This window comes from Budorcas taxicolor, chromosome 5, assembly GCF_023091745.1.
Source record: "Budorcas taxicolor isolate Tak-1 chromosome 5, Takin1.1, whole genome shotgun sequence".
NCBI lineage: Eukaryota > Metazoa > Chordata > Mammalia > Artiodactyla > Bovidae > Budorcas > Budorcas taxicolor.
In genome coordinates this window covers 83,036,768-83,060,418 of record NC_068914.1, presented here as the reverse complement: position 1 = coordinate 83,060,418, position 23,651 = coordinate 83,036,768, and the positions used below count along the sequence as shown (strand labels likewise).

The 23,651-nt window shown below is 38.3% G+C and overlaps 1 protein-coding gene across 1 annotated transcript; it reads right to left on the bottom strand.

The window, feature by feature from the left end:
• Window positions 1–6,721: 6,721 nt before the first annotated feature.
• Window positions 6,722–23,582, bottom strand: ZCRB1 (zinc finger CCHC-type and RNA binding motif containing 1). The gene is made up of 8 exons (XM_052640823.1): window positions 23,413–23,582; window positions 21,766–21,851; window positions 16,715–16,743; window positions 10,922–11,033; window positions 10,463–10,570; window positions 8,049–8,161; window positions 7,874–7,949; window positions 6,722–6,853 (listed from the first exon to the last, which is right to left on the bottom strand). Exons 2-8 carry the CDS (start codon window positions 21,847–21,849, stop codon window positions 6,722–6,724), a joined length of 654 nt encoding a protein of 217 aa, XP_052496783.1. The 5' UTR covers window positions 21,850–21,851; window positions 23,413–23,582.
• Window positions 23,583–23,651: the final 69 nt, after the last annotated feature.

The window sequence follows — 23,651 nt, the reverse complement described above, 5'->3', positions numbered from 1 at the left end:
TGGATATAAAACATGACACAAATAAAATTATCTATGAAACAGAAATGAACTCACAGACACAGATAACAAATTTGTGGTTGCCATGAGGGAGTAGGGGAGGGTTGGATTGGGAATTTGTAACTAGCACGTAATATGTAGGATGGATAAACAAAAAGATCCTATTGCATAGCACAGGGAACTATATTCAATGTATAGTAATAAACTATAATGGAAGAAAATACAATCTGAGAAAATGAGAAAAAAGAACAAAGCCATGCATTTGGAAAGATGTAGTGATAAAAGATGCAACACTCCCAGGAAGGAATCTGCTTAAGACTGCATTCTATGGAAGGTGTTGTATTTTTGATCTGCTTATTCTAGGTACCAGATCTTTTTTATTAATTTATTTTTGTGTTGGGTCTTCGTTGCTGTGAGGGCTTTTCTCTAGTTTTGGCAAGTGGGGTGTATTCTCTAGTTGTGGTGTGCAGGCTTCTCATTGTGGTAGGTGGCTTCTCTTGCTGTGGGTCATGGGGTCTCGGCAAGCAGGCTTGGCAGTTGTGGCGCGGGCTCAGTAGTTGCAGCATGTGGGCTCAGGAGTTGTGGCACACTGGCTCGGGAGTTGTGGTTCCTGAGCTCAGTACTTGCCATTTCTGGGCTCAGGAGTTGTGGCTCCAGGGTTCATTTGTCGTGGCTCCTGGGGTCTGCAGTTGTGGCTCCCTGGCTCAGCAGTTGCAGTTCCTAAGCTCAGTAGTTGTGGCAGGTGGGCTCAGGAGTTGTGGTTCCTGGGCTCCATAGTTGTGGCATGCAGGCTCAGGAGTTGGGGCACACAGGCTCATGGGCTCAGGGGTTGTGGTTCCTGGGCTCAGTAGTTGTGGCATGCAGGCTCAGGAGTTGTGGCACGCAGGCTCATGGGCTCAGGAGTTGTGGCTCATGGGCTCAGGAGTTGTGGTTCCTGGGCTCAGGAGTTGTGGCACGCAGGCTCATGGGCTCAGGAGTTGTGGTTCCTGGGCTCAGGGGTTGTGGTTCCTGGGCTCAGGGGTTGTGGTTCCTGGGCTCAGTAGTTGTGGCACGCAGGCTCAGGAGTTGTGGCATGTGGGCTCAGGAGTTGTGGTTCCTGGGCTTAGGGATTGCAGCACACAGGCTCAGTAGTTTCGATTCCTTGGCTCATTAGTTGTGGCACATGGGCTCAGTAGTTGCTATTCCTGGGCTCAGTAGTTGCTATTTTGGGGCTCAGTAGTTGTGGTACACAGGCTGAGGACTTGTGGTTCCTGGGCTCAGTAGTTGTGACACTGGGGCTCAGTAGTTGCTGTTTCTGGGCTCTGTTGCTATTCCTGGGGTCAGCAATTCAGGTTCCCGGGCTCAGTAGTTGTGGTTGCAGTTCCTCAGGAGTTGTGGTTCCTGGTTCACTAGTTGCTATTTCTGGGCTCAGTGGTTGCAGCACGCGGGTTCAGGAGTTGTGTTTCCTGGGCTCTGGAGCACATGCTGAAGTGTTGTGGCACAGGGCACAGAGGCTTAGTTGCTCAGCGGCATGTGGGAAATCCTGGATCAGGGATTGAACCTGTGTCTCCCACATTGGTGGGTGGATTCTTTACCCCTGAGCTCTCTAGGTACCAGATCTTAACTAAAATTATTAATCGGTTCTATCTGTAACAGTACCTAAGGATTCTTAAAATTTGGATTTTACAAAAGAAATTTTAAAAATAATAATGACTAAACCCATCCGGTGGACTTGGGTTTAGTCTCTGACTGCAATTGCTTATGGGCTTCCCAGGAGGCACTAGTGGTACAGAACCTCCCTGCTGATGCAGGAGACCCAAGATATATGAGTTCAACCCCTGGATGGGGAAGATCCCCTGGTGTAGGATATGACACCACGCTCCAGTATTCTTGCCCAGAAAATTCCATGGGCAGAGAAGCCTGGAGGGCTGCAGTTCATGGGGCTGCAGAGTCAGACATGACTGACCATATGCACACACACACACACACACACACACACACACACACACACACAGAGTTGCTTCCATTGTTACCGTGACAGGGCTTGTCAAACTTCTTTCCAAAGAGCTTTAATTTACCCTCCTTCTATATGTTTTGCAAATAATCTGTGAAAGATGCCTACTCCAGGAAATGGCTTGTTGGTGCTGCATCTCTGTTTTCTTTGTGCATCCTGCTCAGCTGCCTCAGTATTCTGTTTTGATGAAAAGGAGAGCTGAAGAGTCTTGATGAGATAAGTAACTTACACATTGATTCCAAACTTAAACTACTACATTGCATATGAACACACTTAGTGTATATGAGTTGGGTGGGACTAATCTACTCATCTTCAGAAGTGGGGACTGTGCCACAGGCCTGCTCCCTCAGGTCTTTTCTTGGGACTTTTGCTGGAATCATCAGTTGGAGAGGAGTTCTCATTATTAGTATTCCTAGCTTTAGAGATACTGGTTCATCTCTGCTATCTCATAAAGAAAGGTTACTGGAAAACAAAGGTAGAATACCAGACCACCTGACCTGCCTCTTGAGAAATCTGTATGCAGGCTAGGAAGCAACAGTTAGAACTGGACATGGAACAGCAGACTGGTTCCAAATAGGAAAAGGAGTACGTCAAGGCTGTATACTGTCACCCTGCTTATTTAAATTCTATGCAGAGTAAATCACGAGAAACGCTGGGCTGGAGGAAGCACAAGCTGGAATCAAGATTGCTGGGAGAAACATCAATAACCTCAGATATGCAGATTACACCACCCTTATGGCAGAAAGTGAAGAAGAACTAAAGAGCCTGTTGATGAAAGTGAAAGAGGAGAGTGAAAAAGTTGGCTTCAAACTCAACATTCAGAAAACGAAGATCACGGCATCCAGTCCCATCACTTCATGGCAAATAGATGGGGAAACAGTGTCAGACTTTATTTTTTTGGGCTCCAAAATCACTGCAGATGGTGACTGCAGCCATGAAATTAAAAGACACTTACTCCTTGGAAGGAAAGTTATGACCAACCTCGACAGCATATTAAAAAGCACAGACGTTACTTTGCCAACAAAGGTCCGTCTAGTCAAGGCTATGGTTTTTCCAGTGGTCATGTATGGATGTGAGAGTTGGACTGTGAAGAAAGCTGAGCGCTGAAGAATTGATGCTTTTGGACTGTGGTGTTGAAGACTGTTGAGAGTCCCTTGGACTGCAAGGAGATCCAATCAGTCCATCCTAAAGGAGATCAGTCCTGGGTGTTCATTGGAAGGACTGATGTTGAAGCTGAAACTCCAATACTTTGGCCACCTGATGTGAAAAGCTGACTCACTGGAAAAGACCCTGATGCTGGGAGGGATTGAGGGCAGAAGGGGACAACAGAGGATGAGATGGCTGATTCGATGGACATGAATTTGAGTGAACTCTGGGAGTTAGTGATGGACAGGGAGGCCTGGTGTGCTGTGGTTCATGGGGTCACAAAGAGTCAGACACGACTGAGCGACTGAACTGACTGATAGAGGAAAGCAGTGGTTATGGGACAAGGAAAAGATTTCTAATGACATTTTAACCCCTTTATCCATTTCTGAAGCTGAACTGTCCCAGTTATGTGATCCAGTGACTCTTCATCCCACCTTTTATAATCACTTTTCGCTCCTCTTTTAATAATTGCACCTAAATTACTGATCTAGCTCTGGTATATTCTATGTAAAACTTTCAAGTACTACTCTAGCCAGGGTTTTACTATTACATGTTAATGCCTAAATACTTCATGATCATTGTTGTGTACCACATATTACACCTATGGAATATAAAACAAAGAAATGTATGTAAGAGCTTCCCACATGGCGCTTGTGTAAAGAACCTGCCTGCCAATGCAGGAGATATGAGATGCGGGTTCGATCCCTGGGTTGCAAAGTTCCCCTGGAGGAGGGCATGGCAACCCACTCCAGCATTCTTATCTGGAGAAGGCCATGGACAGAGGAGCCTGATGGGCTATATAGTCCACGGGATTGCAGAGTCGGACACAACTGAAGCATGCATTCACACATGCACGTATAAACCTGTCCTATTCTATGTGGCCATCTTTATGATACTCTGAAAATTGTGAACAGCAGTTCCAAAATAGACACCTAGCAAAAACTCCAAATGAATAAATGATTGCAGATGGAAAGAAAACGTATCTGGTAAGACAGGCATTCTCTGATTGAATGTTTTCACATTAGAAACAACCAGTCTATTATAGGCCTCAGTCCTTTTCTCTGAAACCCAGGAGTCGAGTTTTAAAGCCAGAATTCCTGAGCTCCTATAAGCTCCATTTTGTTTTGGTCTAGTCATTTGGATTCTGCTGTGTTCGTATTTAGTGGCATTAAGTACATTCACAATGTTGTGAAATCATTACCATTATTGACACTTAAACTTTTTCATCATCCCCAACAAAAACTCTGTACCCATTACTCAGTAACACTTCCCCTTCGTCTCAGTCCCTGGCAACATAGATTCTACTGTCTCTATGAACTTACCTATTTCAGGTACTTCACATAGGTAGAATTATATAGTATTTTTCCGTTGGTGTTGTTTGTATCTTATTTTTCAAATAATTCAGGTTAAGTAAGTGGTCCAATGCCAAATGCCCCAAGTGGAAACCTGACCACAGAAATCTAGGTATGTCTGTCAAGAGATTATAGTCTTGACTACTGTGCCATTACTACCTTGTCTGTATTTATCCATACACAGGAGGTATTTTGCACTTGCCATTAAACCCAGAATGTTTTCCCATCCCATTAAGAATTCTCCGCAACATTTTAATGCTAATAATCATTTTGCATGTTTTGAATTTTAAATAATACATACCTTTATACATAAATATTTGTATTTCTGACTAGAAAGTGAAAGTGAACTTGCTCAGTCATGTCCAACTCTTTGCAACCCCATGGACTGTAGCCTACCAGGCTCCTCTGTCCATAGAGTTTTGGAGTGGGTTGCCATTTCTTTTCTCCAGTACCCTAGGATAAAATGGGATGCTATTTTTGGTTCAAACAGTAGAACTTAATAGTTGATACCTGTTACATTATCCTTTAGAAATTAGCCAGTATAGAAATATTCTTATGACATCTTCATCACCACTCATTTTTTTTTAGTTAGGTAAAAAACTAATGTTCTACTGTTTGTAATATATGTTTTAATAAAATGCTTTCATTTACTATTTAAATTTTCTTTATATTGTTTCTATCACTATTCTAGCATTCAGTCATTTTGTCTGGTTTCCTTACCATCTAGAATGTTTTGCTGGAGAGGCGTTAACACCTACTTTTATAGTTTTCAAAGTGGGAAAGTTTTTATTGCTTTCAGTAATTAAGAAACTAATCAATAGATATTCTTTTTAAAAGCACTCAGTGGTAGAGAGATATGGCTTCCCTGAGGGCTCAGTCGGTAAAGAGTCTGCCTGCAATGTGGGAGACCTAGAGTTGATCCCTGGGTTAAGATGGAAATGGCAACCCACTCCAGTATTCTTACCTGGAGAACTCCATTGACAGAGAAGCCTGGTGGGCTACAGTCCATGGGGTCACAGAGTTGAACATGACTGACTGGCTAACTGCAATCGTAGAGAAATAGAGAAAACAGAAAATTAAAGGCTTCATAATGCCATTCCCATATAACTATCTGCAAAGGGTATGGGAAGATTTAGTCATAAATACAAAGAAAGATAAAACACGAAAAAAATAAAGACAGCTATTGACTCTAAGAAAAACGTAATCATAGTATATTCATTAGCTCTGAAGTGAACAGTATTTCAATGATCATAAAATAAAAAGCAGTAAGATATGGATTTAACCAAAAATTTTAAGTCATATTGTGAAAGTGGAGGAGGGCAGAGGGGAGTATAGATTGAAAAGTCCTCCTTCATTCCTTTATGGATTAAGTGGCAGAAATACATGTATTTAGCAAGATGTATTTACATGTGAAAAGAAATAAAGAAGCTGGCTGGCTGCTTCTGAGGAATGGAACTTGATGCCAAAGGCAGGACAAATTACTGCTGTTTGGCTATAAGCTTCTGAGAGCTACTTCACTTTATATTTTATAGGTGACTGCAATGTATCCAGATAGATATAAAGATAAAAGAAGTAAGATAACAGAACACCTACATTGAAAAATAAAGTTCTCTTGAGAAAACTTTATTAACATGAATAACAATAAATCACTCCAAACTTTCCACAGTCTTTATGAAGTTTTTATTTTAAAGATGAAATTTATTTCAAAAGTTCTTATATAAACCAATCATGAATAAACTTTTATAATGAACTTCTCAAATCTTTTTACTATCTACCTTTCTGGCTCAGCTGGTAAAGAATACGCCTGCAATGTGGGAGACCTGGGTTTGATCCCTGGGTTGGGAAGATCCCCTGGAGAAGGGAAAGGCTACCCACTCCAGTATTTCTGGCCTGGAGAATTCCATGAGACTGTATAGTCCATGGGGTCACAAACAGTCAGACAGGACTGAGCGACTTTGACTTTCTTCTTCGGATAGCATTGTTATAATAGTATTACATTTCCTTTTTTATTCAAATGAACTGTTTTCAAGATTAATGATTATTAGAAAATCTTGATGCAAGATAAACATGATACTATAAAATTACCATTTCCTATCAACTATCTAAAGTAAAAAAGTATTTGGTACTAAGTGTTCTTATGTTCAAATTCAAAAGTAATTTTTAGTCCCAAGGGAACTTGGTACTCTAAGACTTAAAGTTTAATGATATTTACATAATATATATATTTATATTTTTAATCACTAAGTTCCTCCTCATCACTGAAGTATGTGCTTTTCTTTATCCTTGGGCGTCTTGAATCATCTGATGTTGAAGGACCTCCTGAACTGGGTTTCCATTTTTTTTGTTCTTCTTCAATTTTGGCTTGCTGTAAAGGTTATTTGGAAAATAAAACAAAAATCAGGAATCTGCTTAATATTAATACTATTAAAATAATATTAAATATTATTTGTCCTACCCCCAAGTTTTCTCCAGTCTTACCATGTTACTCAGAATTAGTCTGGGCAATTTTTATTAATTAACAGGCATATGAAATGAAGCTTACTTGCCATTGCTGTTGGACGTGGGTACATTACATAAAATACTGAATTAACTCACTAAAAGGAAAAATGAATTGATGTATGCATTTATAATTTATTCAACTACATAAAACAAAATAACTGGTTATATAAAATCAGGAAGTTATACATTTTCTTCAAAAAATGTTTCATATACTTGTATTAGGACTTTTAATGATCAAAAATGTTTTTTGTTTTGTTTTAAAATGAAGCTTCCTTTAAAACAATATCTTTGATTTAATAAAATCTTTTCTGTTGGGGGCTAAACTCATTTTTGGAGAAGGCAATGGCACTCCACTCCAGTACTCTTGCCTGGAAAATCCCATGGATGGAGGAGCCTGGTGGGCTGCAGTCCATGAGGGTGCTAAGAGTCGGACATGACTGAGCGACTTCACTTTCATTTTTCACTTTCATGCATTGGAGAAGGAAATGGCATCCCACTCCAGTGTTCTTGCCTGGAGAATCCCAGGGACGGGGGAGCCTGGTGGGCTGCCATCTATAGGGTCGCACAGAGTCGGACACGATTGAAGTGACTTAGCAGCAGCAGCAAACTCATTTTAATCAATTAGTTCTGTTCAATTCTATACTGAAAACAGATTATAATATTTAAAGTGTTGTGGGGCCCTTAAAATTTAGAAAGAACCAATATAAACTTTTCCATCACACTATTCTAAAGATCTTAAACAAAGAGCCTATCTCCTAAAGTTTAGAGGCAAAGGGGAAAGACAGAGGATGTCATGAGGAGATGATTAATAAAGCAAGCAAGGAATATAAAACTATTAACTCAAGGGAGCTATGGCAGATGCCTTTGAAAAAGAACTATTGAATACCTGGAAAGCTATGGCCTGACTGAGGCTGTCAAGAGCAGGATCTTCCCCTTCATCTTCACTTTCTTCTACTTCTTCACTAAATTATTAAAAAAATAAAAATGCACTCAATAGTAAAAAGACAGAAGTAAAAAGACAGCATACATTTAATGTATTTGGTGAGAGTGGATATACATACATTTCTTCTTCTGGCTCAGGAATTTTCTTTTTTTTCTTTTTCTCTTTCTTCTTTGGAGGTTCACGTTCTCCAAGCATATTTTTAGGACAGGCATAACTTAAGTGTCCACTTTCCTTTTGTTTCCCATTAAGAAGGAAAGGAAGAAATAGAACATTTGTGTTAGTAACACAAAATAAGAAAATATATACATTATGTATTATTAACAGAAACTTGGTGGTTCCTTAAGATTAAATGTCAAGATTCAGGATATAAAAATTCAAAATTTAAATGGAATCTACCTTAAATGTAAAAATTTTAAGTTAGTATGATAAAATGGGGACAAAACTACTCCTAACTTCAAAGATGTCAACAATCTCAGCCATTTGTTATAATTCTCTTGTGGTTACTGAGAATTGATTTGTTTGAACTGATACATACTGGATTGTGAATCAGTTGTTTGAATTGATACATACGGGATTGTGAAGACAGCAGGAAAAAATAATATAAAATATTATACTTTAAAAATATTGATTACATAATTCAAATGATAATATTTTGAATTAAATAAAATATATTTAATTTTACCCTGTTTATTATTTTTTAATGTGGCTACTAGAACATTTAAAATTACATTTGTAGCTTGCATATATTTGTATTTGACAGTGCTGGACTAGCTGTAACATTAAAATGAGACATAACATTGTCTGAGTTGTAAAAGAAGACAATGAATCTGTATATTAGCTTACCAAAAGAACTTTAAGATTTATGTGAGAATGAGGGTGTGGGGAGAGACTGAGCCAGGATTAAAACAGCAGGAGAGAAAATTAATCATACTTTTCAAGTATTATTTTATAAAATATCAAACCATGTACTTTTATACCTGGGGACATGGCTGAACCCAAAAGGTGTTATTATTAAGGAACTGCTGAGAGGATGCACTTAGAGAACCATTTTGCGAAGTGTTTTGGAATAATGATATATCAAAAACTGTTAACACATCCCGCACAAAAAAAGGGGTTTAACAGCTTTTGGAAAAACCAGGCTAAAATAAACAGATTTGGGGTGGGGAGGAGTTTTAAAAAATACTATAATGTACAAAGTATAACATAACACATTTATGGACCCATAAACCAAGACAGATTAACAGATTTACCCAGAAGTTCTCGGATAATATCTACTGTGAATATATATACTCATCTATCTGACCATAATAACTCCACCCTTTCTTCCTTTCTTTTTAACAAAACTCAGGAGTCTGGAACACAGTTTTTGAAACATTAACTTAGGTGTTAGAATCACAAAATTTGACATAACTTACTCAGGACCTTGCTCGCTCTCTCTTTCTGTCTACCCATCCATCTAGCCACTCACTTACCTGTCTGTATATGTAAATGTTCTTGAAGGCGAGTGAGTGGCGTTGGAGAAAGAAGTCCAAAAACCATTTCCTTCTATTTTCCATATAATCATGTAGCCAGAACAATGTCTCTCAGTAATTTTCCCTTCAGTAAAAGCTCCCCATTAATCTCTGGATCATATATATGGAGACATTTTAGAAACGAGACCCAGACTGAAATTCCCTTGATATCATTATGGGCCTTGTGCAAAATTGCTCTGCGGCTATGTATGTCTCCTAATCACTGAAAGTTTAAATGGATAACAATATTAATAGATGATGAGAACTAGGTAAGAAAATCTGGGTATAGTTCAGCTCCTGAACTATTAGCAGTACCAATAGGTGGGAAAATTTTTCGAAACAATATCCCATAGAGGATAGGTCATATGACAGTGTTTTTACTGATCTGTGACACTTAATCATTGTCACAATACTACAGAAATGCAAAAATTTATGGGTCACTAAAACCTTTCAGACAATAATGTAAGTAATTAGCCTTAATACTTTTTAATCTAACAACTTTCAAAGATTTAGAAACTGGAGAAAATACCACTCTAGATTACCCAACTCAGACTGTCTTTACATCATACTATGCTGCTACTGCTGCTGCTAAGTCGCTTCAGTTGTGTCCGACTCTGTGCGACCCCAGAGACAGCAGTCCACCAAGCTCCCCCATCCCTGGGATTCTCCAGGAAAGAACACTGGAGTGTGCTGCCATTCCTTCTCCAATGCATGAAAATGTAAAGTGAAACTGAAATCGCTCAGTCGAGTCTGACTCCTAGCGACCCCATGGACTGCAGCCTACCAGGCTCCTCCGTCCATGGGATTTGCCAGGCAAGAGTACTGGAGTGGGTTGCCATTGCCTTCTCCGACATCATACTATATTTCAACTGAATTTACTTAAATGAGTCGACATTCCCAAAGTGAAACTTTTATAACTTGATTTTAGCCTTCCAGAAGTTCTGGAAAACACATAAAACACTGATGTGAGAAACATCTTCAAGTAAATAGTGGAAAATTATATTGCTTGAGGTATACTCACCCCACATTCATAACACTTAGATTTATCAAAGTAGTTTCGTCTTCGGATGAACTCAGCTGCTCTTCCATTGTCAATAGCAATGCTTGCTTTTATCACTCTACCAAATAACTGGACCAGAGAAAAATGTAAATGCAGCAGGATATTATCTCATTGAAACTTAAAACTGTTGTTATTGCATCCCATTTCCTCAAGTTGTCAATTCTATTTTATTTTTTTATATTATTTTAGCAAATGCCCATGTAGGTGTGACAAATTCTTTCCCGTAGAATAGATTTTTATTCCTTTTATTCTACCAGTGTTTTGGGAACTCAGTACAGTTTTGATCTCTTTTCTGTAAGTAAAATACCCCCAGGAACTACTGATATCCACCAGACTCGACCATCCACTGCATCCCCACATTTCAGCCTGGTTTGAACACAGACTTTTGGTTAAAAAACTTGCTGGGAACGAATGGCTTACCTGTTTGTTGTTTATTGCCCTGGTACAGTTTTGTGCAGAGTCTTTATCCAAAAATAGAATAAATGCAACCCCTTTACTCCTCCGGGTATCTTTATCTTTCATTATAGTAACCCTTAAAGCATAAACAAATAGCTAGTTAAAAATGAGGCAATAAATAAAACATATGAATAAACTCTTGAAATGAGAAACTGTGATACTAACACAAGTGAACACAGCTATAATTAGGAGTATCTGGTAAGTCAAACATTAATCAGAAGTTGAAGATGAAGTTGAGATTACAAGAGACAATGGAATCTTGAAGATTTAAGCATAATTCCTCTTCTCTACTGACTCCCTCTCTGCAGGAAAAGAACAAAACTGAGGTATTCTTTTCTGCACAAAAAGTAAACTGATTTACTAAAAAAAATTTTTTTTTCTGGTTTTAGAATAAAACTATATTCTTAATATTATTTTAAAGAATCTCCAGTTCTGTGCTTCTCAGCCATACTACCCAAAGTACCTAAGTGGCATGGATAGCGACAAGAGCACAGAGCCTGCTCTTTCTCCTCATCCTTCACCCATCCCTAGTCCTGTTGGTCCTTGCTCATCGTATGTCATTAAATACATTTTAAGAAACAATACTCAACAGGGCTCTTTGGAGAAATGGCTGACTTGAAGGCTGGGAGAGGCTACGTACAGGATGAATTTGGAACATCTTGTTATGCCAGAAAGGTAGCACTTGAAAAAAAGAGTAATGATGGGGCATGGCACAAGAACAGACAAGCCAGCTGAAGGGAGAGCCCACTGGCCAAATCTAGGACAATCTGATTACCAAAATAATTAAATACAGTAATGAATTACAAATCACATAAGAAAGGAATTCTTAAGTCCATGCTGATAATAAATAAATAAATGGGGGAGAAAGGAGGGCTACTGCTTATAGCACAATGCCAGGGGCTGACTGGTGAATGTACAGGGAGGGCCAGAGAATCACCGTTTGAAATGATCACGGTAAAGATTGGGTCAGGCAAGAATTATCAACAAATGCTATGTCTCAAATGAAATTTTTATATGGAACAGGATGTGTGCATTGTCTTAACTGTCTCCCATTGATTGCTTGTTAGTTGCAAAAGGGAAAAATAATTATACAGCAGAGAAGCTGGTTAAACCTTGACTGAGTGATCAAAATTAGTATCACTAATGAGATAGATGGATGCAGTATGGATCCAGAGTGACACCTTGAGAATACATCATCTATAGAGTATACCTGCCAAGACTGCATAACCCCCATATAATCATGAGGCAACATCAGGAAAACACATGGGTTAGAGCTGTATTTATAAACGTTTCAGACTAAAGGAGGCTAAAAAGATATGACAGTAGAAATCAACACCTAACTCTAGACTGCATTCTGCACTACAGGTGAAAAATTCTACGTGGGATATTATTAGGTCAACTGACAAAACTGGAACACGGACAATTGATTCAACAGACGTACTGCATCAGGTAAGTTTATGAGTTTGGTTAACTGTGCTGTGGCTATATAATATATAACCCTAATGTATTTTTAGGAAATACACAATGAAGTACTATGCTGCTGCTGCTGCTAAGTTGCGTCCGACTCTGCGACCCCATAGATGGCAGCCTACCAGGCTCCTCCGTGCATGGGATTTTCCAGGCAAGAGTACTGGAGTGGGTTGCCATTGCCTTCTCCGATGAAGTACTGTATTTAGGAGTAAAGGGTGATGACGTTTATAACACCCTCAAATGACTCACACAAAAAAACTGTGTTTGTGTGTATGTATACACATAAAGATACACACATATAGGTACATATATGTGTGCTTGGTTGTGTCCGATGCTTTGTGACCCCATGGACTGTAGCATGCCAGGCTCCTCTCTCCATGGAATTTTTCAGGCAAGAATACTGGAGTGGGTTGTCATTTCCTATTTCAGGGGGTCTTCTTGACCCAGGGATCAAACCCGAGATGCCTGCATCTTCTGCACTGGCAGGTGGGTTCTTTACCACTGCTTCAGCCTGGGAAGCCATACATATACATACAAACATATATATACATATATACACACACACACATATATATACCCATACATGAACACACATTGGGGAGAGAGTACAAATGATAAAATAAATGGGGTAAAATGTTAACAATAAGCAAATGTGGGTAAGGGATATTTTGATGTTCTTTGTACTATTTTTGTAACTTATAAATTTGAGATTATTTCCAAATAGCGACAAAGAGACAGTATTTAAGACAAAGCTTAATCATTTTCTAAAAACTAAATTAACAGGAAAACAGACAAGAGGATATGAATGAATAAACAGAAATTTTATTTAATATTACATTTCACATATTAAATTTTATTTTATTTAGGTTTGGGTTTTTAGGTACCTATAGTCTCGGGATGAAATTGGTAAAAAGATAGCTCTATATTAAGAAAAGCGATGTCTTATTCCATTAAAAAAATAAGTTACAATAACTTAGGGAAAATGGGCAACTAAAATGGTTTACTTTCTCAAAGGCAGCATGTGTTTATTCATTGGCTTCGGAAGGAAAGAAGTCAAGTACTCGATGAAGCTCAAGTTTAGACTAATTTTCTGCAAAGACATACCAGTTATTGAACATAACAAAGTTTTTAACCCATTTAAAAAAAAGTGTGAAGTGAGACGTTACTTTAACTTTTAAAAATTCACAGTGTTTCTGGAGGTCAGTTAAAGTCCTAAATTAATTTTTTGAAAGTACTATTTTGGAAGTGTTAGCTTTCTAAATCTTCCTCTATTAATGATCTTTCTTCTCCGTCCTCTCTTTTCCATTCCCACTGCTCTTTTTCTTGTCTATAGTGGCATTACTGTCTCCATAGTCTATTCTTACTGGTTCCCTTGATGTTAATTCCTGCTCATATGCTGCCATTAACATAGTGGAAGAGTCTTCTACTTAAGGAATAAATAAAATCACTTATTCCCTCGCTTAAAAGTTTTTGGTTCTTCAAACTGCCTATTCTTTGGTCCAGCAATCAATAACCTTTATTATGGCTCCCATTTCCCTCATCTTTCACTGCTCCTCACTCGAACACTATAAGGTTTAGCTGCAAGAAGGCACTCAGTGTTTATGAAGCACGGCCTAAACTTCCCCCTAAACTGGTGCCTCTGTTCACATGGCTTCTATCCTCTTTAAATTCTCAATTTTTGCCCATAAAATTTGACTCATTCTTCAGGGTTCAGAATGTATCAGCTCTTAAATTTCTTTAACTGCTTGTCTCTGCTGAAATCTGTATGAACACTGCCTCATCTTCCCTATTAAGGTTTATTTTTGCAGTAATGACAAGTCTTTATGTTTGGATACATGTGATGGAATTTTCACTTTATTTAATTTGTCACCTACTTCTTTAAGCTTTATCTATAAAATGCTCCTTTCAGCTCACCTATTTTGACTGAGAAAATAGTTTCTCAAAAGCATGTATCCATTTGTTTGTTCATGAGGCCAATCAGTCCTTCCATTAGCCTCAAGCACAAGTACTAAGCACTGGCAGCAGGACAAGGTTTTTACCCTCAGGAAAAAACTGACAGTCTAGAGGTGGAGACCTATAAACCAATTAAAATACATTATTTTGACAGAATTACCTTCTATGATAACAGAAAAGTAATTATATCAAGGATTTGAAAGGACAAACCTAGGATTTATTCCTATGTCTCTGGCATGGGAGAAAAGGTAGATGATGTACTCATTTAAGCACATAATGGGCTGCCGTCTATGGGGTCACACAGTCGGACACAACTGAAGCGACGCAGCAGCAGCAGCAGACACTATCCTGGGAAATCTGAGTGTTATCTGTAACACTTCCTTCGCTTTCACCCAACCATTATATACAAAATAAGTATATCACTACATATTACCCATTCTTCTGCCGAATGATCTCTCAAATCTGACTGGTTTCTACCTCTCCACCTGTATCATTTTAGTCTAGATTTCTTTCCAGGGCTACTGTTATATCTTTTGACTGGTCTCCCTGCATCTGTTTATGTTCCCCTCCAATCCAGTCTCTACACTGAAGTTAGATGGAACAAGCTTCTAAAAATTCAAATCATGCCAGTCCTCTAATTAAAGTTACTTAAAACATTCTCGGTCTTCTTAGAGGAATCTGCTTCTGGACCCATCTTGTGCTTTTCCCCTCTTGCTCACTCATTTCAAGTCACACTGGCTGTTTATCAATCTCACTTTAATTTCTCTTGCCAGAGGGTCTTTGCGGGCCTTTGTATAAGCATTCCCTCTACCTGAAATGTTCTTCTCATTCTTTTTACCTGCTTGCACTCAGCCTCCAGGTTTCAGCTCAAAGGATACTGACTTTGTAAAGCTACTCTGACTCTCTAGACTAGATCATGTCTTCCTTGCTTATAGGTGCTTATAACTGTGTCTAACTTCATAGCATTCTCATGGCTAACAATTATGTATTGATATGGAAATTTATTCAGTGATTCTGACAGGGAAAAATCAAGAAAAGGTAATGGTAAGGTAAAGGAATAGGCTGGAATCAAACCTTGTCTTCACTGCTAACTAGCAATATGATTTTAGGTTTACAGGCTTCAGTTTTGTCAATTATAACATCAGGATAATAGCAGTGTTTACCTTAAAAGATAGTTGTGAGACTTTAATGAGATAATTTATGTAAAGATATTAGAATAACAAGGCTTCCCAGGCGGCAAAGTGGTAAAGAATTCACCTGCTAATCAATCCCTGGGTTGGGAAGATCCCTTGGAATAGGAAATGGCAACCCATTCCATTATTTTTGCCTGGAAAATTCGATGGACAGAGGAGCCTGGTGGGCTAGTTAATAGGGTCGCAAAAGAGTCAGACATGACTGAGCACGAACACACACACACACACACACACACACACACACACACACACACACACTCTCTCTAGAATAATGCCTAGCATGTGAACATTGTTTCTTATCATTATTATTAGTGTTCTGATTGATAATGATCACTGTTTGAAATTCTGAAGACCTCAAAATTGACCTAGTAGTATTTCTGATGATTTAACAGAAAAGTAATTTTAAAAGATGTTAACTTCAGGATGCAGATGAACTTCAACTGTTTAATGTCCATTTATCAAAAGCTTTTAAACAACTAGTCAAGATAAATATGCTCTAAATTCCTGGGATTTTAAATGACTTTAAATTTATACTAAAACATATATTAGTTATAAGGTAGAGTGACACTATCTTGTTTTTACTTTATACTCACATTAACCCTGCACAGTTCAAGAGTCAAAGGTGTTTGTTTTTACACTGTTTGACAAATAATAATCCATTTATAGTATACTTGCTAACATACCTTCTACCTGATATTTATATTTAATTTGAGCTTTTATGTCTTATATTGGATAACAGAATCAGTTTTAATTCTTAATAATGTGGTATAAAATAAGTAAATAATACAAAGGACTACCATGAAATCATTAAATACAAGGATGTATCTACATAGTACATGGAAAGCTATTCCAATATATCAAGTTAAAAAAAGACAACAAAATTGCATGCATAGAATGGAGTCTTTTAAAACCTGTCTACAGATATTTATGCATATTAAAAAATTAAAAAGGATAAAATACTAACATTTTACATGTATTTAAAAAATTAAATATACATAAAATGTTAACAGCAGTATTTTTATTCTTTTTTATATCAAATATGTTTTATAAAAATATAGTAAATCTACTTTCATTAAGAAAATAATGGAGAAGAAAATTAAGATAGACTTTTAAATGAAGTTTCAGGATCTGATATACTTACTTTACAACTTTGCCATACTTGGAAAATATCTGAAACAAAAGACCACATGATGATTTGCAATTTGATTTAAAATCATAAAAACCACATTAAGTTTTCAGGCTGTATATACTGACCACATTTTTTATTGTAGTTTATGAAAATTTTTAGCCTTTAGTCAGAGGGAGGACACAGAGGATATATTTTTTTAGTGACTCGAATACTACTCTTTTTTGTCTATTAGTATCACAGGTATTTATTTACCTTAATTCTTACATTTCTGACCAAAGAGTACAGGGGGAAAAAAAAAACACTCTTCATGTGTGGTAGGTTGAGGGCACACACACTGCATAGCTACAGTTAGTATGGTGTATCCATGACAACTGTCAATCCCACCAGAGCTCCACCTTGTGCTTTAATTATCAATGTTGTAGAATATCACTGTTCCTAACTTACCCTCCTGTCCACCCCATCAACCAATCACTATGTCAGAAAACAGATCCTTACTTAGACTGCTTATAAAATAAAAAAAGCTTCTATATTGAAAAAATCGATTCCTATCAGCCTACTTCTTCTGCCCACCCTAGTATGTTGGTGGCACTTTACACTTGGCCCTTTCTTCCCTTTTACATCTACATCTTCATTCTAGGCAATCTATTTCTATTGCTTCAGCCACTACCTATATACCAATAGTTCCTGTTTATCACGTAACACTTTGTAGAAGAGTCTTTTATGATACATTAATATGTGTAAGAAATAACAATAATAAATGTTTGAGTTCTATAATTAAGTTGTGTAACCCTGGGGCTTCCCTAGCAGCTCAGGTGAAGAACCCGCTTGCAATACAGGAGACCCAGGTTTGATCCCTGGGTCAGGAAGATCCCCTGAAGAAAGGAATGGCTGGCTACCCACTCCAGTATTCTTGCCTGCCTGGAGAATTCCATAGACAGAGGGACCTCGTGGGCTGCAGTCCACAGGGTTGCAAAGAGTTGGACAAGACTGAGTGACTAAAACTTTCACTTCAACCCTGGAACACAGTATAACTAGACTGCAGTGTTAGTAATACTGGAGATCAATAAAGACGGTTTTCTCTTTTTTGTTGTGGTTTGCTTTTCATTTTCTTTCTTTAAAAAAAATTATTAAAGGATAGTTGATTTACAATGTTGTGTCAAGTTTCTGGTGTACCGCAAAGTGATGTATATATATATGATGTACATATATGTGTATGTGTGTGTATGTATACACACACACACACACACACTCTTTTCCATTTAGGTTTATTACAGGTTATTGCATATAGTTTTTTATGCTGTACAGTTAAGACGTTGTTGTTTATCCATTCTATATATAGTAGTCTGCATCTGCTAACCTCAAATTACCAGTCCATCCCTTCTTCCCTTTGGCAACCATTAAGTTTGTTCTCTATGTCTGTGAGTCTGTTTTGTAGGTTAAGTTCATTTGTGACATATTTAGATTCTACATGTAAGGGATATTTTATGGTATCTTTCTCTTTCTGATTTACTTCACTTAGTACCATCTCTAGGGTCATCCATGTAGCTGCAAATGGCATTATTCTTTTTTTATGGTTGTGTAGTATTCCGCACACACACACACCTCACATCTTCATCTATTTATCTGTTGATAGACATGTAGATTGTTGCCATGTCTTGGCTATAGTGAATAGTACTGCTACTAACATAGAGGTGCATGTATTTTTTCAAACTATAGTCTTGTTTGGATAATATGCCCAGCAGTGGGATTGTGGGATCCCTATGGCAACTCTTTTTAGTTTTTTGAGGAACCTCCATACTGTTTTCCATAGTAGCTACACCAATTTACATTCCCACCAACGATGTAGGAGGGTTCCTTTTTTCCTACACTCTCTCTAGCATTTACTGTTTGTAGACTTTTTAATGATGGTCATTCTGACTGGTGTGAAGTGGTGTTTCATTGTAGTTATTTTCATTTCTTTAATAACTATCAATGTTTAGATCTTTTCACTCATGTGCCTATTGGCCATCTGTATGAACGACTGTTTTCTATATAATATTTTCTAATGGCATCTCACTTCACTCAGAGTCCTTATCATTAGTCATTATCTTACCACTATGCAAATCCTATAAGGCACCCCTGAATGTGCTTGCCTCTGACTGCCCTCTTCTCTCCACTTTTATTTACTGTTTGACTGAAATTCTTGCCCCCCTTAGACATCTGCACAGCTGCCTCTTACTTCATGTCTTAATCAAAAGTCACCTTCCTAAAGCAAAATTTCACTCCTAAACTAACATTTAGTAACCCTCCATTCTTGCTTTATTTTTCCCCTTAGCACCTAACACTTTAGCATTAACTTAGTATCTATTATTGACAAGTATCATTTTAATTTTTTCTATTTCAAATTGTTTCTCTATCTTGCTGTGAGTGCCAGAAGAGATATTCATCTTTTTGTTCACTGATGTGTTCCTAGTACCTGGAACAATGTTCTGTGGCATGCAGTAAGTATTCAATAAAGAGAGAGATGTCTCTATTCTGATACAAGGAAGGAAACTAAAGTTCATTTTCTCTGTTCTTTGAGACTCAAGCTGTCTTAATTCATCAAGTACTATGTAATCAAATCTTTCACTTTCATCAAGAGGCTCTTTAGTCCTTTTTCATTTTCTGCCATAAAGGTGGTGTCATCTGCATATCTGAAGTTATCGATATTTCTCCCGGCAATCTTGATTCCAGCTTGTGCTTTATCTAGCCAGGCGTTTCTCATGATGTACTCTGCATATAAGTTAAACAAGCAGGGTGACAATATACAGCCTTGATGTACTCCTTTTCCTATTTGGTACCAGTCTGTTGTTCCATGTCCAGGTCTAACTGTTGCTTCCTGACCTGCATATAGATTTCTCAAGAGGCAGGTCAGGTGGTCTGGTATTCCCAACTCTTTCAGAATTTTCCACAGTTTATTGTGATCCACACAGTCAAAGGCTTTGGCATAGTCAATAAAGCAGAAATAGGTGTGTTTCTGAAATTCTCTTGCTTTTTCGATGATCCAGTGGATGTTGGCAATTTGATCTCTGGTTCTTCTGCCTTTTCTAAAACCAGTTTGAACATCTGGAAGTTCACGGTTCACATATTGCTGAAGCCTGGCTTGGAAAATTTTGAGCATTACTTTACTAGCATATGAAATGACTGCAACTGAGTGGTAGTTTAAGCATTCTTTGGCATTGCCTTTCTTTAGGACTGGAATGAAAACTGACCTTTTCCAGTCCTGTGGCCACTGCTGAGTTTTCCAAATTCGCTGGCATACTGAATGCAGCACTTTCATAGCATCATGTTTTTGGATTTGAAACAGCTCAACTGGAATCCTATCACCTCCACTAGCTTTGTTCGTAGTGATGTTTCCTAAGGCCCACTTGACTTCACATTCCAGGATGTCTGGCTCTAGGTGAGTGATCAAACCATTGTGATTATCTGAGTCATGAAAATCTTTTTTGTACAGTTCTTCTGTGTTCTTGCCACCTCTTCTTAATATCTTCTGCTTCTGTTAGGTCCATACCATTTCTGTCCTTTATTGAGCCCAACTTTCCATGAAATGTTCCCCTGGTATCTCTAATTATCTTGAAGAGATTTTTAGTCTTTCCCATTCTATTGTTTTCCTCTATTGCTTGATGAAAGTGAAGAGCAGAGTGAAAAAGTTGGCTTAAAGCTCAACATTCAGAAAACTAAGATCATGGCATCTGGTCCCACCACTTCAAGGCAAATAGATGGGGAAACAGTGGAAACAGTGGCAGACTTTATTTTGGGGGGCTCCAAAATCACTGCAGGTGGTGACCACAGCCATGAAATTAAAAGATGCTTGCTCTGTGGAAGGAAAGTTATGATCAACCTAGATAGCATATTAAAAAGCAGAGACATTACTTTGCCAACAAAGGTCTGTCTAGGTTTTTCCAGTAGTCATGTATGGATGTGAGAGTTGGACCATAAAGAAAGCTGAGCACTGAAGAATTGATGCTTTTGAACTGCGGTGTTGGAGAAGACTCTTGAGAGTCCTTTGGACTGCAAGGAGATCCAACCAGTCCATCCTAAAGGAAATCAGTTCTGAATATTCATTTTAAAGACTGATGCTTAAGCTGAAACTCCAATACTTTGGCCACCTGATGCAAAGAACTGACTCATTTGTAAAGACTCTGATGCTAGGAAAAGACTGAAGGTGGGAGGAGAAGGGGACAACAGAGGATGAGATGATTGGATGGCATCACCGACTCAATGGACATGAATTTGAGTAAACTCCAGGTGTTGGTAATGGACAGGGAGGCCGGGCGTGCTGTAGTCCATGGGGTCGCAAAGAGTTGGACACGACTGAGCAACTGAACTGAACTGATGTATCACCTATGTAGCATCTCTCTAGTGTACTTAACATCTACCCAAAGTAGCAGAGAAAAGAGGGCACACTTGGAAGATAGGATTCATGTCATCCCTGGAAGTCCCTCTCAACCACCAGTGTGCACCCACTAATCAACTGGCAGTCCCTCTCAATCATCAATCTGCGGAATAGACAAAGCAGGAAATTTTGTTCTCTGTAAGGAAAGGAGGATAAAGAATATGTTGGAAAGGATTTCTTTTTGTCTTTTAATCACCCCATTCTGAATTGACAACAAACTTTATTAAACTCAAACTGTTAAGTTTTTGCCACATATTAAATTAAGATATACTTTCAGAATTGGAGGGTTAGGAAAGGGATCTGTTTTGCTTCCATTAGCTCTTTCCTCCAAAACCTCCACCCCACTACCAGTTTCAAAAGCCAAGTAAGCAAGTGGGAAAAATCAGCTTCATTATGTTTTTTGTTTTAAAAAACACAAAAATAACATATTCTCTATTTATTCTCTATAAAGCACTGGAAATTTTCTTTGGATATGACAAGTGTCTAATTTTTTTCACTTATGTTTGCAATAGAGGTTTTTGGTATTAATGATTTAAGTGCATTTTAATGTATTTATTAAGAATATTGCCTAAGAGAACTGCTTGCTTAAGCGATATTTGTATCTCAAATACAGAATTCAGTAGATAATAGTACTAATATAGCAACTTACCCGATATAAGTCATTGTTGGTCAGGGAAAAGGGCAGATTGGATACATACACTGTGCTTTTACTTGGGGCCAATCCACCACTCATTTCTAAAAAACAAACAAACAAACAAACCCAGAAGCAATCTAAAACAGGTATTCTTCCTTCCAAGTAAAACCAATACTATAGGCAAATGACAAATTTATACAATTTTTCTTACTTCTTAGTACTAATCAGTGATAGCTTATGGTGAACCATGTCGGATTCATGATCTCCAAAGAAGATCAGAGACAAGGGTTGATCACTTAGAGCTTTTGTGTCACAGAAATTTTATTACAGTGAAAAAGTGCAGAGAAAGCTTCTGACATAGACATTAGATGAGGGAGGAAGAATGCCCCCCTTGTTAGTTTTATCAAAGCCTCATATACCAGACCCACTTCCACAACCTCTGTCTTAAGTTGACAAGATTAGTCAGAAGGTTCTTGTTAAGGAGAAACATATCCATGAGCAAGATACACTGTTGTTACATGTAATGTTACATCATTAGTACAGAGCTTAAGGAAAAGCTTACGAATGAATTGTTTTGTTGTGTAAGCATTAACTCTGGGCTTTAAAAAGTTAGTCTTAAAGACTGTTGTCATAAAAACTCAAGAATTTAAGGAAAAAAGTTTTATATGACTAAGACAAAGCAATGTAGAAAAAAAAGAGTTTGTCCTTTTCTCCTCTTCAAGAGCCCTGAGACTCCTTAACCTACCTAAGAACCGGCTCTCACTCAGAACAATGACTCTGGCTGGGTGAATTAAGGAATTGCTTTGCTCTAGACACCACTTAAAAGATTCTTTACACGAACCCTTTCAGTTATGGCATATGGTGTGAATGAAGAGGTGAGTTTCAAACAAATGAAGGAAAAACTCTGAGGCTACTCTTAACCTCTCATCAGGCTAACAGCAAGAAAGTGCTTTCAGATATGCCTAATACCTTACCTACCCACGTGAGAAAGAGCCTGGGAGGGCAGGAAGAACCTTAGCCACTGATTTTCACTAATCTGGTTGGGTACCTTTTTGATTGTCTTAATACTTTTCTCTTGAGCAGTGCTAAGAAATTTTAGCCTCACATTATGACGTAATTAAAGTTTTCTCAAATCACTAATTTTGCATATTACCGCTAACTTATGAAATGATACATTTTATCATTTGAATAATTTTCAGTGTCCTGAAGGGTACTGGCCTGTATATGTATTTTTAAGTTTACAAGTACAATCTGTAATTCATTTTCATATCATATATTGCAAAGTCAGCAAGTCACCTGTGAAAATTGTATCAGATTCAACCAAGCTCAAATTTTCGATTTAAAAAGCGTGTGTGGTGTGTACTGAAGATCACAAATTGTAAAATAATGATTCTAAGGCATCCTTATTCGCGATGTGATAGGAAAATCGCTTGATTATTGGAATGTTCTGGGGGACAACTTCAGGAACCTAGCACGATAGGTCGCTATTTAAAAGCTTCCAACTGAAGCTTTTCATACGTTAGCCGTTCCGTTGAGAACGGTGAGGGCAGGTAAAGGTCCTGAGATAAAAAAAGGTGGCAGGAGAGAGGGGAAAATGGTTCCGGAAGCTTGTTCTGGAAAGGAGCCCGCAGGGAGCAAGGCCGCAACGCGGGAGGCGTTTACCTTCAAGTGGGGCGGGCCCGGGGGGGAGGGCCAGAAGAGCGCGAGCCCTCAGCTCACTTGGGGCTCAACCCCGACCGTACGTCGCTCCTTGCAGCTGCCTCTGCATCACGGGTCCCGGGAGGGGTCGGGCACAGGAGACGAGAAGGTAGCTACCGCGCCTCTTCCCGGCTTTCCTTTGTCCCAAACCCCGGAGGTGGGCTTAGGGGCGGGCGCTTTTGCTGACGTCTTAGTGTGCGCCG

Coding starts and splice junctions, on each gene's coding strand:
- ZCRB1 (XM_052640823.1), bottom strand. CDS start 21,849: ATGAGTGGTGGATTGGCCCCAAGTAAAAGCACAGTGTATGTATCCAAT. Junction 11,034..16,714: donor AAGTATGGCAAAGTTGTAAA/GTAAGTATATCA, acceptor TTATGCTTTAAG/GGTTACTATAATGAAAGATA. Junction 6,854..7,873: donor GTCAGGCCATAGCTTTCCAG/GTATTCAATAGT, acceptor TAACCTTTACAG/CAAGCCAAAATTGAAGAAGA.